Below are 12,317 nucleotides of genomic sequence, written 5' to 3' on the forward strand. Positions count from 1 at the left end.
TAAGAAGTGTTCAAATCGTTGCAGTACATAACCAAGACACAATTACAGAGATGATTTTGAGCACATTTATTTCTGCATTAAAAAACAAAGCAGAGATTATTTTATTTCACCCACTAGTAATATTATATATTTTTGTCAAGATTACTAGGCTTAAAACAAAACTGTTTTACGGACTTATCTGCTCAAACGCAACACTTGATGGCAGATATCATTCAGCGCATTCACAAAACATCAGAACTTGATTTATGCATTGCATTCATGCACAGTAAAAACAATGGACGTGAAAAAACACCATATAGATGAATCTAGTGATTCTTTAATAAAATACTTTTTAAGAAATACACGTTTGTCTCCCTAGTAAACAATGAAAAACTGTTTATAGCATGATATTGTCATAAACCGGGTACCTTCCTCTTTTTCCTTTCCACCCCTTTCTTGTCATTTACACACACTCGCACCCCCCCTTCACTTAATTACACCTGCTCATTCATTCCCAGCTGCTTCTCATTCTTTCATCTCATCGTCCTCTCTTCCTGCTTCCTCTAATTAGACACTATTTCTAGCCTCCCTCTTCCCCTTGTTCTCCGCCAGAGCATTACCTGTGCACCCGACGTACCTGAGCTCGTTGTCCCGTATCGCCTGCCTTGTTGTGTCCTGACGGTTCTTGCTGAACTATTATTGTCCCGTTGCTAACCTCTGCTTTACACAGCATCCTGTTTGACGTGAGCTGACAGCTGTCTGGTGCGTCTCCCTCGGCCTGGACCTCGTTCTCTGCTCACTGGGCTTCACCGTTGCCGGCCAAACGTCCGTATTCTTCTGTTTCTGTCTAAAAACAGTCATGCACACAATCTAGCTCAGGCAAATTCTTTTGTCAACAATTGTAGTCAACATTAATTTAAATGAAAATACTGGTAACTCCTATTATATACCGACATTCAATTTTAGACACGTCTTGATGGCACCCACCCAGTGTTATTGTTTGTTCATATAAATCACATACCCATTGATTAGTTCCCAAAGTAGAGATTGTAACCAGGGCGGCAAGTGATCTTAGTCCATATTCGCTTAGCTGCACTAAAATGGGAAGCCGTTGTATCACTTACTGGCTTTTTATTACTAAAACAATAGATAGATCCATCATATGGTCTAGTGGTCTAGTGAGAGTTGGAGGTTGTGGTGGATCTACAAGGCGCAGGGAACTTGCGTAAACGCCACTTAGAGGTGCGTAAACGCTATTTATAGGTGCGTAAACGCTATTTCCAAAATTCTAGAGGTGCGTAAACGGCGTTTACGTGCGTTTACCCTCCACTACAGCCCTGCGTGTAGTTGAGGAACACCCAATCCTTCGACTTGAAGTCCGGCTCCGTGGCGTTGGCTGTAGAACACATGACAAGAGGAGGTGTTAATATTCTGCCACCTGAAGGGCAGTGATTCGTGTGAATGAAAAGGCTGCACCCTCACCCTGCTCTTGATTGCGATGGAGATGGCTGCAGGACGCTCCCTGTGGGGACGAGATGCAGAAATCACAAGCATTAACCTCGTGCTTTTGAGTTGAGCTAAATAATGGCATTTTCCTTGAATTACATTACATGTCATTTAGCTGACGCTTTTATCCAAAGCGACTTACAGTAAGTGCATTCGACCATAACGATACAAACTCAGAAGAACAAGAAACAAGAAAGTGCAATTTCCTCTAATAAGCCAATTTACAATTTGCTATAGATAAGTGACGTTACAAGTACAATTTAAGTGCTACAATTTGTTAGTCTTTGTAGCCGTGCTAGCGCTACCACCGACGGGTTCTGTACAGACGCACGGACACACGGATGGGAGTAACCAGTTTTTATTGTCCAAAAAGGGGGAATGGCAGTGAGCAGGAATAAGCCCGTTGTTCGCACTCGGCTCCGCTCTGTCCAGCTTCGCTCAGCCCTCGCGTGCTCCGCTCAGCTCTGCTCGGCTCATGTTCTTCTCTCGACCTGGATCCTGCTCACTGCTTTTGAAGAAGGCAATTAGTGCAGATTCCACACACCTGCTTACTCTTCACCTACCAGCACCGTCCCCTGAACCACTCCCCCGCTCTCCCCCCTGCAGCTGAGCTAACCACGCCCCTCCACCACATACCCCCACCGCCCGACTTAGGCCGGGGAGCCATCCGGCCGAACCGACTCCCCCCCCCCTCCCTCCTGAGGGCGGGAAAGGAAGTCCGCCACGACCATCTGCGCCCCCGGCCTATGGATCACCTTGAAGTTAAAAGGCTGTAGAGCCAGATACCACCGAGTGATCCGGGCGTTGGCATCCTTCATGCGGTGGAGCCACTGCAGCGGGGCGTGGTCCGAACAGAGAGTGAACTGGCGTCCCAGGAGGTAATACCGCAGGGAGTCGACCGCCCACCGGATGGCCAGGCACTCTTTTTCGACCGTACTGTACCTGGCCTCTCTTTCCGACAGCTTCCGGCTGATGTAGAGGACCGGGCGGTCCACCCCCTGCACCTGCTGGGACAAAACGGCCCCCAGCCCTCTGTTCGACGCATCAGTCTGCAAGACAAAAGGGAGAGAGAAGTCAGGTGTATGGAGCAATGGTTCCCCACAGAGGGCTCGTTTCACCCCCTCAACCGCCCACTGGCACCGCTCCGTCCACTGGACCGGATCTGAGGCACCTTTCCGGGTCAGGTCAGTTAAGGGGCTGGTCAGCTCCGCAAAGCCCGGTATGAACCTCCTGTAGAAGCCTGCCAGCCCCAAAAACCGCCTCACCTCTTTTTTTGTCTTGGGCCGTGGGCAGGCTGCAATGGCTGCGGTCTTGTCCACCTGCGGGCGCACCCGCCCGCCGCCCAAGTGGTACCCCAGATACCGTACCTCCCTCCGTCCAACTGCACACTTCCCCGGGTTGGCGGTGAGCCCAGCCTGCCTCAGGGACTCCAGCACCGCGCCCACCCGCCGCACATGCTCCGCCCACGTGGTGCTGTGGATGATGACGTCATCCAGGTAGGCGGCAGCATACGCAGCGTGCGGACGCAGCACTCGGTCCATGAGGCGCTGGAAGGTGGCCGGGGCGCCGAACAGCCCGAAGGGAAGCGTGGTGAATTGGTACAATCCAAACGGAGTGGAGAACGCCGACTTTTGCCTGGACTCTGGTGACAAGGGAATCTGCCAGTAGCCCTTGGTCAAATCCAGTGTCGTAAAAAACTGCGCGGTGCCCAATCGGTCCAGGAGTTCGTCGACCCGGGGCATCGGGTAAGCGTCAAACCGTGAGACCGCATTCACCTTGCGATAATCCACACAGAACCTTATTGAGCCATCCTTCTTGGTGACAAGAACAATGGGGCTGCACCAGGCGCTGTTGGACTCTTCTATTACCCCCATCTCCAGCATAGCGGCCAATTCTCGCTGAACCATTTTCTTCTTGTGTTCAGGTAACCTGTAGGGCCGCGTCCGCACCGTCACGCCCGGGGACGTCTCAATGTGATGCACTATGAGGTCCGTGCGACCTGGCCGGGAGGAGAACACATCATTAAATTGATCTTGCAACCGGGCTATGTCCGCTTGCTGGGCTGCAGAGAGACGGGCGTCGGACGGGAGCCGGGTGGGATCGGTGGACTTTGGGACCTCTGGCCCCAGCTCCTCGCTCTCCGCTACTGCAGACACCAGGGACACGGACTCAGTCTCTCTCCATGCTTTAAGGAGGTTGAGGTGGTAGATCTGCGTGGCTCCCCCCCTGTCAGATCGCACCACCTCGTAGTCGACGTCCCCTACCCGCCGTGTGACCACAAAGGGCCCTTGCCACTTGGCGAGTAGTTTTGAGCTGGAAGAAGGAAGTAATACAAGCACTTTCTCTCCCGGTGTGAATTGTCTCAGCTTGGCCCCTCTGTTGTACAGCCGCTGTTGCCGTTCCTGGGCCTGGAGCAAATTCTCACGTGACAACTCACCCAGTGTGTGGAGTTTGGCTCGCAGGTCCAGGACGTACTGAATCTCGTTCTTACCGGGGCTCGGACCCTCCTCCCAGTGTTCCTTAAGCAGGTCGAGCACCCCCCGTGGTCTCCTGCCGAACAGCAGCTCGAAGGGAGAAAATCCCGTGGAGGCCTGGGGGACCTCCCGTACTGCAAACAGCAGAGGGTCAAGCCATTTATCCCAATTACGTTCATCGTCGTGAATAAACTTACGAATCATGGATTTCAGTGTCTTGTTCAGCCGCTCCACCAGGCCGTCAGTCTGGGGATGGTACACACTGGTCCGAACGGACTTAACCCCCAACAATTCGTACAGTTCTCGTAGTGTGCGTGACATGAACGAGGTGCCCTGGTCCGTCAGAATCTCTTTCGGGATTCCGACTCGGGAGATGACCTGAAACAGCGCCTGCCCAACATTCTTGGCGGAGATGCTGCGCAACGGCACTGCCTCGGGATATCGGGTTGCGTAATCCACCAGAACCAACACAAAGCGATACCCTCGTGCACTCCGGTGAAATGGCCCGATGAGGTCCATACCTAAGCGTTCGAACGGCAGCTCCATTAACGGCAGCGGACGCAACGGCGCTTTCGGGATGGCCGGCTGGTTCACCAGCTGGCACTGCGGGCAGGATGCACACCAGCGGCGCACATCCGCCCAGATGCCTGGCCAGTAAAATCGGGCTACTATCCGGTCCAGAGTTTTGTCGCTACCCAGGTGGCCCGCCATCGGGTTATAGTGAGCCGCCTGGAAAACCGTTTCCCGGCGGCTTTTCGGTACCAACAACTGCGTAATTTCCTGCCCTGTCTGAGTGTCGCGACTCACTCTGTATAGCCTGTCCCTAATCAGTGAAAAGTGCGGGTATGATAATACGGCGTCGGGGCGCACCACTTGACCATCAATTTGCATCACTTGGTCGAAGGCAAAGCGTAGAGTATCATCACGAGACTGCTCCAGTGGAAAATCTTCCATGGAGCGTAGCTCTGGCATCGGCGGCGTCCCCATAGGAGGCCCCGCCGATTCCCCCTCCCCGTCTGCAGCGTCGCTCCCAGACCGGGGGAGGGTGCTGGAGGCCCGGCAACCCGTACCGTTTGGCCCACCTCCATTAGCTGGCACTCCCGCCGGTAGTGTCCGGGCTGCCCGCACCTCCAACACTCCTGCCCTGGCGGTTGAGGAGCCCTCTGTAGGTCAGGGAGGGTGCCGGCCAGGCCGGGTGGATCAGTACCCCGTTGAGGGGCTAGGGCGCGCTGGGACGGAGGGGGCCGAGCCGCAACAGGAAGCGGGGAACTCCGTCGTGGCGCGGGAACGGGCTGCGTCGATGCGGTCGGCCGACCGCCCTCCCCACGGCCCCCGGGGTGCACCGCCAGGTGGTCCTCGGCGAGGGTCACGGCGGCTTCCAGCGTCGCCGGCCGGTGGTAGCGGACCCAGGCAGCCGTCCGCGGCGGAAGACCCTCCAGGAACTGTTCTGTCACCACCTTCTCCACCACCGCCGGCGCCCCTCCCGCGCCCTCCGGCTGCAGCCACCTGTTGGCCGCGTCTGCGAGTCGCTGGGCAAACGCAAACGGGCGGTCCCCCGGCCCCAGCCTCGCCTCTCGGAACCGCCTCCTATGGTCCTCGGGGGAGAGCCCCAGTCGGTCCATGATGGCCTTCCTCACGCTGGCGTAGATGTGCCTGGGACCGGGAGGCAGGCCCAGGGCCGCTGTCTGCGCCTCCCCGGTTAGGAGCGGCAGGAGGCGGATCGCCCACTCGTCCGCCGGCCAGCCACACGCCCCCGCCATCGCCTCGAACATCTCCAGATATGACTGCACGTCGTCCTCCGGGGTCATTTTGTGCACCACCACGCCCGCATACGCCGAGGGACCCGGCACCGTCGGGGAAGCGACTGGTCGGGCTGCTAATTGTTCAGGTACCTGGGTCTGCCGGTCTGCAGCAGCCTGCAGCGCCCCCAGGACGTGCCGGTTGGCCTCGGCCTGCTCGCGCTGCATCGCGGCGATCTCCCCCAGCATCCGTCCGAGCGCGACCGCCGGCTCCATCAGGCCCTCTCCGTGGTCGTTTGCGTCCATCCCTGGCCAGGCGCCACTGTAGCCGTGCTAGCGCTACCACCGACGGGTTCTGTACAGACGCACGGACACACGGATGGGAGTAACCAGTTTTTATTGTCCAAAAAGGGGGAATGGCAGTGAGCAGGAATAAGCCCGTTCTGTCCAGCTTCGCTCAGCCCTCGCGTGCTGCTCCCGTGCTCCGCTCAGCTCTGCTCGGCTCATGTTCCTTTCCCCGACCTGGATCCTGCTCACTGCTTTTGAAGAAGGCAATTAGTGCAGATTCCACACACCTGCTTACTCTTCACCTACCAGCACCGTCCCCTGAACCACTCCCCCGCTCTCCCCCCTGCAGCTGAGCTAACCACGCCCCTCCACCACAGTCTTTTAGTCGAGGTAGAGTCTGAAGAGCTTGTGTGTCTTTAGTCTGAAGATGTGAAGGCTCTCTGTGGTCCTGGTGTCTTCAGAAATTGCTTTGACTAAATTGTCGGCTGATCTTCAAATCATGTTTTCAAGCATCGTTATTTTTCTTTCTTTGCTCATTGATGGACTGTTTGTTGTGTGCAGAGATACATCGCTATCAACAGTACTGAGCACAAATTCTAGGCCTGCTGTCTTTTTGTGGTTGGAAATAAAATGTCAAATTTGGCTCGACAGAAACAAGACCAACAAGCAGCAGATTCTGTTTCTATACATTTATTCCTTGATTTGTAAACAGTAGCCATATGTTGTTGTTATTTTGCAGCCTTTCAGAGGCTACATATTGAAAACGTTATGTTGTATGTGATGCTGTGGAAACAATATATCCTACCCTGTTGTCCTCCGGTGTGCCCCACTCCGGACTGAAGACGTGGAAAGAATGGCTCCCTTGGGTGCTGTTGGAAAACTGGAAGAGGCTGGAGAAGGTGGGCCTGTTGTCGGACGTCGGCGAAGATGGCGTCCTGAAAGTTGACGCCGTGGGGGGGGGGATGTTGTAGTTCTCATCCATCCTGCAGAAGAGATTGTCCAGAAGAAACTGTGAAGAGGGAGCTGAAGTGGCTGAGGGAATTATTGGTGTTTTGGCTGACATTGTAGCAAATGAAGTATGTTTTTGCAAATGGCATAGGCCGATGCATTTATATTTAAATGAGCCTTTTTGCTTTGCAGGTAAAATGTTACTTTGCAAAACAACTCGCACCGCGATCAAAGATGTAGAAGATAAAAATCTCAAGTCTCCCCTGCTGGAAATACTCTTGGCATACCAAATATTTATATTTAACCATTGCTTATAGAACTGATCAGTGCTCCAAAACAAACGGACAAATGAAAATAACTTTTAGTTGCTATTCAGCGTAATGGACTTGATTGTGACCACAATTAAACGTCTATAAACTGTTAAAATAATGTTTAGAGTCCAAAAGAGTGTTGGTACTTGAATTAGGTTCTGCACTTACACACCTATGGAAGAAGAAGTAGGAGTAGTTCTCCATCACGGTGTGGGACTGGCAGGACAGGAACCCCAGTCCGGTCAGGTTGAGCCTCGATCCAGAAGGCACCTCCAGCACGCTGCCCCAGGCCTGATTGCACAGCAACTCCACCTCCGCTGTGTACAGCAGCCCTTCCTCCGCGCCCTCGTACCCGAACCCGAACCCGAAGATGCGAAGTTCCTCGTTGAAACGAGTTGAATCTGCGTGTAGTCAACCACTGTTGCTGACGCACTCCCATTGGCCACAAATGATTTATTTATATTCATAAAATACCTTTTCTTCAAATGTTACGCTTGCATCACAGACGATTTTTTTCTATCATATTAGCGTTCTGTTGCGTCTGCTTTTACTTTGAAAATCTAACGTGCGTACTTCCGATTTAACTGCTGCGCTTCGTATTTTGTTTTATGACGTTAGGTAAAGAATGCATGAATTGATTTAACACAGACCTCATACAGCTACTTAACAATTCAACGTCACGTTTGATTGCTATGTTTTAGTCTAGTTTTGTTTTTTAATTAGGCCGCTGGCGGTGATGCTAACGTTAGCTGACGTCCTCCAGTCCATTGGAACACACACAAAGTAAATCGTCAGCGACGAATAGCGATGTCCAGATTGCACCTTCGTTCACAGCTGAGAAAAAGTCCGATCCATCTAACTTCTTTAGTTGTGACGCATTTTGTAATGACGATAATCGCTCTGACAGTATATCAGCTGTCAGTCGGTGACGCAGTCGTCGCCTATCAACCGTTGCACGTCATCGCATTTATCCTTTGATGTGTAACATCTGGTCATAACTTGAAGCTAGAAATATAGGTAAGAGGAGGTCGAGAAGTGCTTTAGTAAATAGTTTGACAACGTCACCAGTTGTCGACCACCAGAGCAGCAATCCTCTAGAGACTCCTGCAGGACCTGCACAGGACAACCTAGTGCATATGCAAAGAAACAGGAATCGAGTAGAACCATCACAGACAGGGAAGATGGAGGACTCAGAATACAGCGTGAAGCCATTTATTGAGTCCACCACTTTCAGAGACAGGCTGAATGGAACAGATGACGAGTCTCCAGAAACCTCACACACAGTTGAGAACCACAAGAATGTCCCATCAGGCGGCCAGACTGATACGGGAAGCATTCAATCTCCAGAAGCAGTAATTGTCCCCGAGCTGCTAAGATTGGATGATGACGAAGCACAATTTGGAAAACAGAAGCGCATGCCTCCAATGTTGAAGGGAATTCCAAGAAGCCAATCCCTGGTCATCACACGGAAGCTGACCAACATGCTCTTCCAACGGATGATGGGCAGTTTACCGTCCCCCCATAGTGCATCCTCATCAAGTGCTACCATGTACCATGAAATATGGTACAGCGTGTGGAACTTCACAGGGCTTTTGCGGTGGTGGCAGAAAACTCAGGTCGCCCCACTGGCTCAGAGGATGAGAAGTGCTATGGTAAACAGTTTGACACCGTCACCGGTTGTCGACCACCAGAGCAGCATTCCTCTAGAGACGCCCGCAGGACCTGCACAGGACAACCTAGTGAGTGAAAGAGTAAAGGCGGAGATAATCATGGAGAAGCTCTTTACGAAGTTATTAGAGAACTGCGAAGGGTGCATCAGTGGAAGTGAAATCCTGGTCCTCGTACAGGGCCTTGTTGAAAAAACTGTGAAAAGAGTCAACCTGCACTTTGATTTCACAGAAAATAACGTCAATGACCTCAACAAGACTATTCTCAAGAAGCTGTCAAAGATGATTGGCAATGAAGAAATGGTGCTGTTCTCTTTGAAATTAGGGGACGTCGCAGTAGAAAACTGCATCATCTCTGCTGTCAAAGATTACAGGACGCCAACAGAGAGAAGAAGAAGCTGCATGCGCGCAAACTAAGGTAAGCGCTCAAGGTAAATGGTTGTGTATATATATGTATATATGTTGTGTATAATGTATATATAATATAATGTAATATATTGTAATCTAATAGAATGTATATATATACATAGATATATATACATATACATATATATATATATATCTACATGTATATATGTAGATATATATGTATATCTATATATATATGTACATATACATATGTATATACATATATATGTACATATATATGTATGTTGTCCATATATACATACATATACATATATATGTATATATATATTTATGTACATACATATATATTTATGTACATATATATATGTATATGTACATACATATATATATATGTATATATATATGTGTATATATATATATATATGTATCTCGGCCCCGAGACTCGTTCCCCCGACCCCTCCAGTCCCAGTCCCGCGACTCGTTCGCCCAACCCCTCTAGTTCCGTTCCCGAGACTATATATACATTTATGTGTATATATATATATATATATATATATATATATATATATATATATATATATATATATATATATATATATATATATATGCGTATATATATATGTATATATACATATATATATATATATTTATATATGTATATATACATATATATATATATATACGTATATATATATATATATGTATATATACATATATATATATGTATATGTATATGTATATATATACATACATAGACGGTAAACGACTGTACTCTGAGAAACTCCAACAACAGTTCTCAGCAAGTGACTCTGCTTCGGTTTGGAGAGTTCTCAAACACCTTTACCAACTACAAGCCAAAAACCCCCCACTCCATGAATGACCTCCGCCTGGCAGACGAGCTCAATGAGTTCTACTGCAGATTTGAAAGACAATGTCCTCATCCCATCCCCCACAGCTCCACCAACCTGCTGCAGTCCCCCTCCCCTCCCTCCCCCAGCCCATCAGGTGCTCACGCCTCTTCATCATTATCACCTTCCCCTCCCCCACCAGCAACGACCCTCTCTATTCTGGAGAGAGACGTTAACCGGCTCTTTAGAAGACTAAATCCCCGTAAGGCAGCCGGTCCGGACTCCGTTTCCCCTCACTCCCTGAAGCATTGTGCTGACCAGCTGTCTCCGGTGTTCACTGACATCTTCAACACCTCCCTGGAGACATGCCACGTACCAGCCTGCTTCAAGGCCTCCACCATCATCCCTGTCCCCAAGAAGACCAGGATCACAGGACTCAATGACTACAGGCCCGTCGCCCTGACCTCTGTAGTCATGAAGTCTTTTGAACGGCTAGTCCTGTCCCACCTGAAGTCCCTCACCGACCCCCTCCTGGACCCCCTGCAGTTCGCCTACAGAGCCAACAGGTCTGTGGACGATGCTGTCAACATGGCCCTCCACTACATCCTCCAGCATCTGGACTCCCCAGGAACCTACGCCAGGATCCTGTTTGTGGACTTCAGCTCTGCTTTTAACACTATCATCCCGTCTCTGCTGCAGGACAAACTCTCCCAGCTGCACGTGCCCGACTCCACCTGCAAGTGGATCACAGACTTCCTGTCTGACAGGAAGCAGCACGTGAAGCTGGGGAAACATGTCTCAGCCTCTCGGACCATCAGCACCGGTTCCCCCCAAGGCTGCGTTCTTTCCCCTCTGCTCTTCTCCCTGTACACCAACAGCTGCACCTCCAGTCATCAGTCCGTCAAGCTCCTGAAGTTTGCGGATGACACCACCCTCATTGGACTAATCTCTGGTGGGGACGAGTCCGCCTACAGGTGGGAGTCTGACCATCTGGTGTCGTGGTGCAGCCAGAACAACCTGGAGCTCAACGCTCTAAAGACAGTGGAGATGGTTGTGGATTTCAGGAGGAACAGAGCCTCACCCTCCCCCATCACCCCGTGTGACTCCCCCGTCACTATTGTGGATTCCTTCCGTTTCCTGGGCTCCATCATCACCCAGGACCTCAAGTGGGAGCTGAACATCAGCTCCATCACCAAGAAGGCTCAGCAGAGGTTGTTCTTCCTGAGGCAGCTGAAGAAACTCAACCTGCCAAAGACGATGATGGTCCACTTCTACACGGCCATCATCGAGTCCATCCTCTGCTCCTCCATCACCGTCTGGTACGCTGCAGCCACAGCCAACGACAAGGGCAGGCTTCAGCGTGTCATCCGCTCTGCAGAGAGGGTGATCGGCTGCAATCTGCCGTCCCTGGAGGACTTGTTCGCTTCCAGGTCTCTGAAGCGAGCTAAAAAGATCGCGGCCGACCCACTAACCGAGAGCCCGCTCCCACCCCGGACATAAACTGTTTGTGCCCCTTCCATCTGGCAGGAGGCTGAGGTCCATCAGGACTACGACCTCCCGCCACACGAACAGTTTCTTCCCGTCGGCAGTCGGGCTCATCAACAGAGCCCGGTCCCCCACTGCCTGACTATAACACTCCACCGGTCACTCCCCCTCATACTGCACATGTCACTTTAACTGCAATTCATCACTTTGTCAGTTTGTCTCTTGTCTGTTACTTGTTTGTTAGTGCACTTTATGCTTAATATTTTTCAACTTTTTAATATTTAAAATTTGTTTAACTTTATTCCCCTGTTTTATACTAACCCATAGCCTTAGCCTTATTCTTACTAACCCATTGCATTAGCATTTCATTCCACTTTATTTTATTACCTGTGCACTATTGTCTTGTCTGTCTACTGTCGCGCACTAACCGCCCAGACAAATTCCTTGTATGTTTGACATATTTTGGCTAATAAATGTTTCCTGATTCCTGATATACATACATATACATATATGTATGTATATGTATGTATATATATATATATGTATATATATATATATATATATATGTATATATATATGTATATATATATATATATATATATATATATGTATATATATATGTATATATATATACATATATATATACATATATATGTATATACATGCCTTTGTGATCTAAGCACTTGCAACTAATAAACTGGTT

General features: G+C 50.2%; 2 protein-coding genes across 2 annotated transcripts in view; one reads left to right on the forward strand and one right to left on the reverse strand.

The window, feature by feature from the left end:
• Positions 1 to 848, forward strand: part of LOC144383318 (uncharacterized) — a 16,456-nt gene extending 15,608 nt beyond the window's left edge. Inside the window, exon 29 of the mRNA XM_078080392.1 lies at positions 710 to 848. The gene's annotated coding sequence lies outside the window, so the exon portion shown is untranslated. The remainder of the gene's footprint in view (positions 1 to 709) is intronic.
• LOC120825399 (uncharacterized) lies at positions 52 to 8,347 on the reverse strand. The gene is made up of 5 exons (XM_078080394.1): positions 7,418 to 8,347; positions 6,792 to 6,969; positions 1,462 to 1,501; positions 1,303 to 1,375; positions 52 to 826 (listed from the first exon to the last, which is right to left on the reverse strand). The coding sequence occupies exons 1-5, from the start codon at positions 7,447 to 7,449 to the stop codon at positions 676 to 678; spliced, it is 474 nt and encodes a 157-aa protein (XP_077936520.1). The 5' UTR covers positions 7,450 to 8,347; the 3' UTR covers positions 52 to 675.
• Positions 8,348 to 12,317: the final 3,970 nt, after the last annotated feature.

The sequence above is a fragment of the Gasterosteus aculeatus genome, chromosome 9 (genome assembly GCF_964276395.1).
Source record: "Gasterosteus aculeatus chromosome 9, fGasAcu3.hap1.1, whole genome shotgun sequence".
Lineage (NCBI taxonomy): Eukaryota > Metazoa > Chordata > Actinopteri > Perciformes > Gasterosteidae > Gasterosteus > Gasterosteus aculeatus.

Excerpts from the sequence above, each read along its gene's own strand:
- LOC120825399 (XM_078080394.1), bottom strand. The coding sequence starts at position 7,449 with ATGGAGAACTACTCCTACTTCTTCTTCCATAG. Across the intron at positions 1,502-6,791 it reads GCACACCGGAGGACAACAGG|GGAGCGTCCTGCAGCCATCT; the intron begins GTAGGATATATT and ends TCGTCCCCACAG. Across the intron at positions 827-1,302 it reads ACGCAGGGCTGTAGTGGAGG|ACAGAAACAGAAGAATACGG; the intron begins GTAAACGCACGT and ends GACTGTTTTTAG.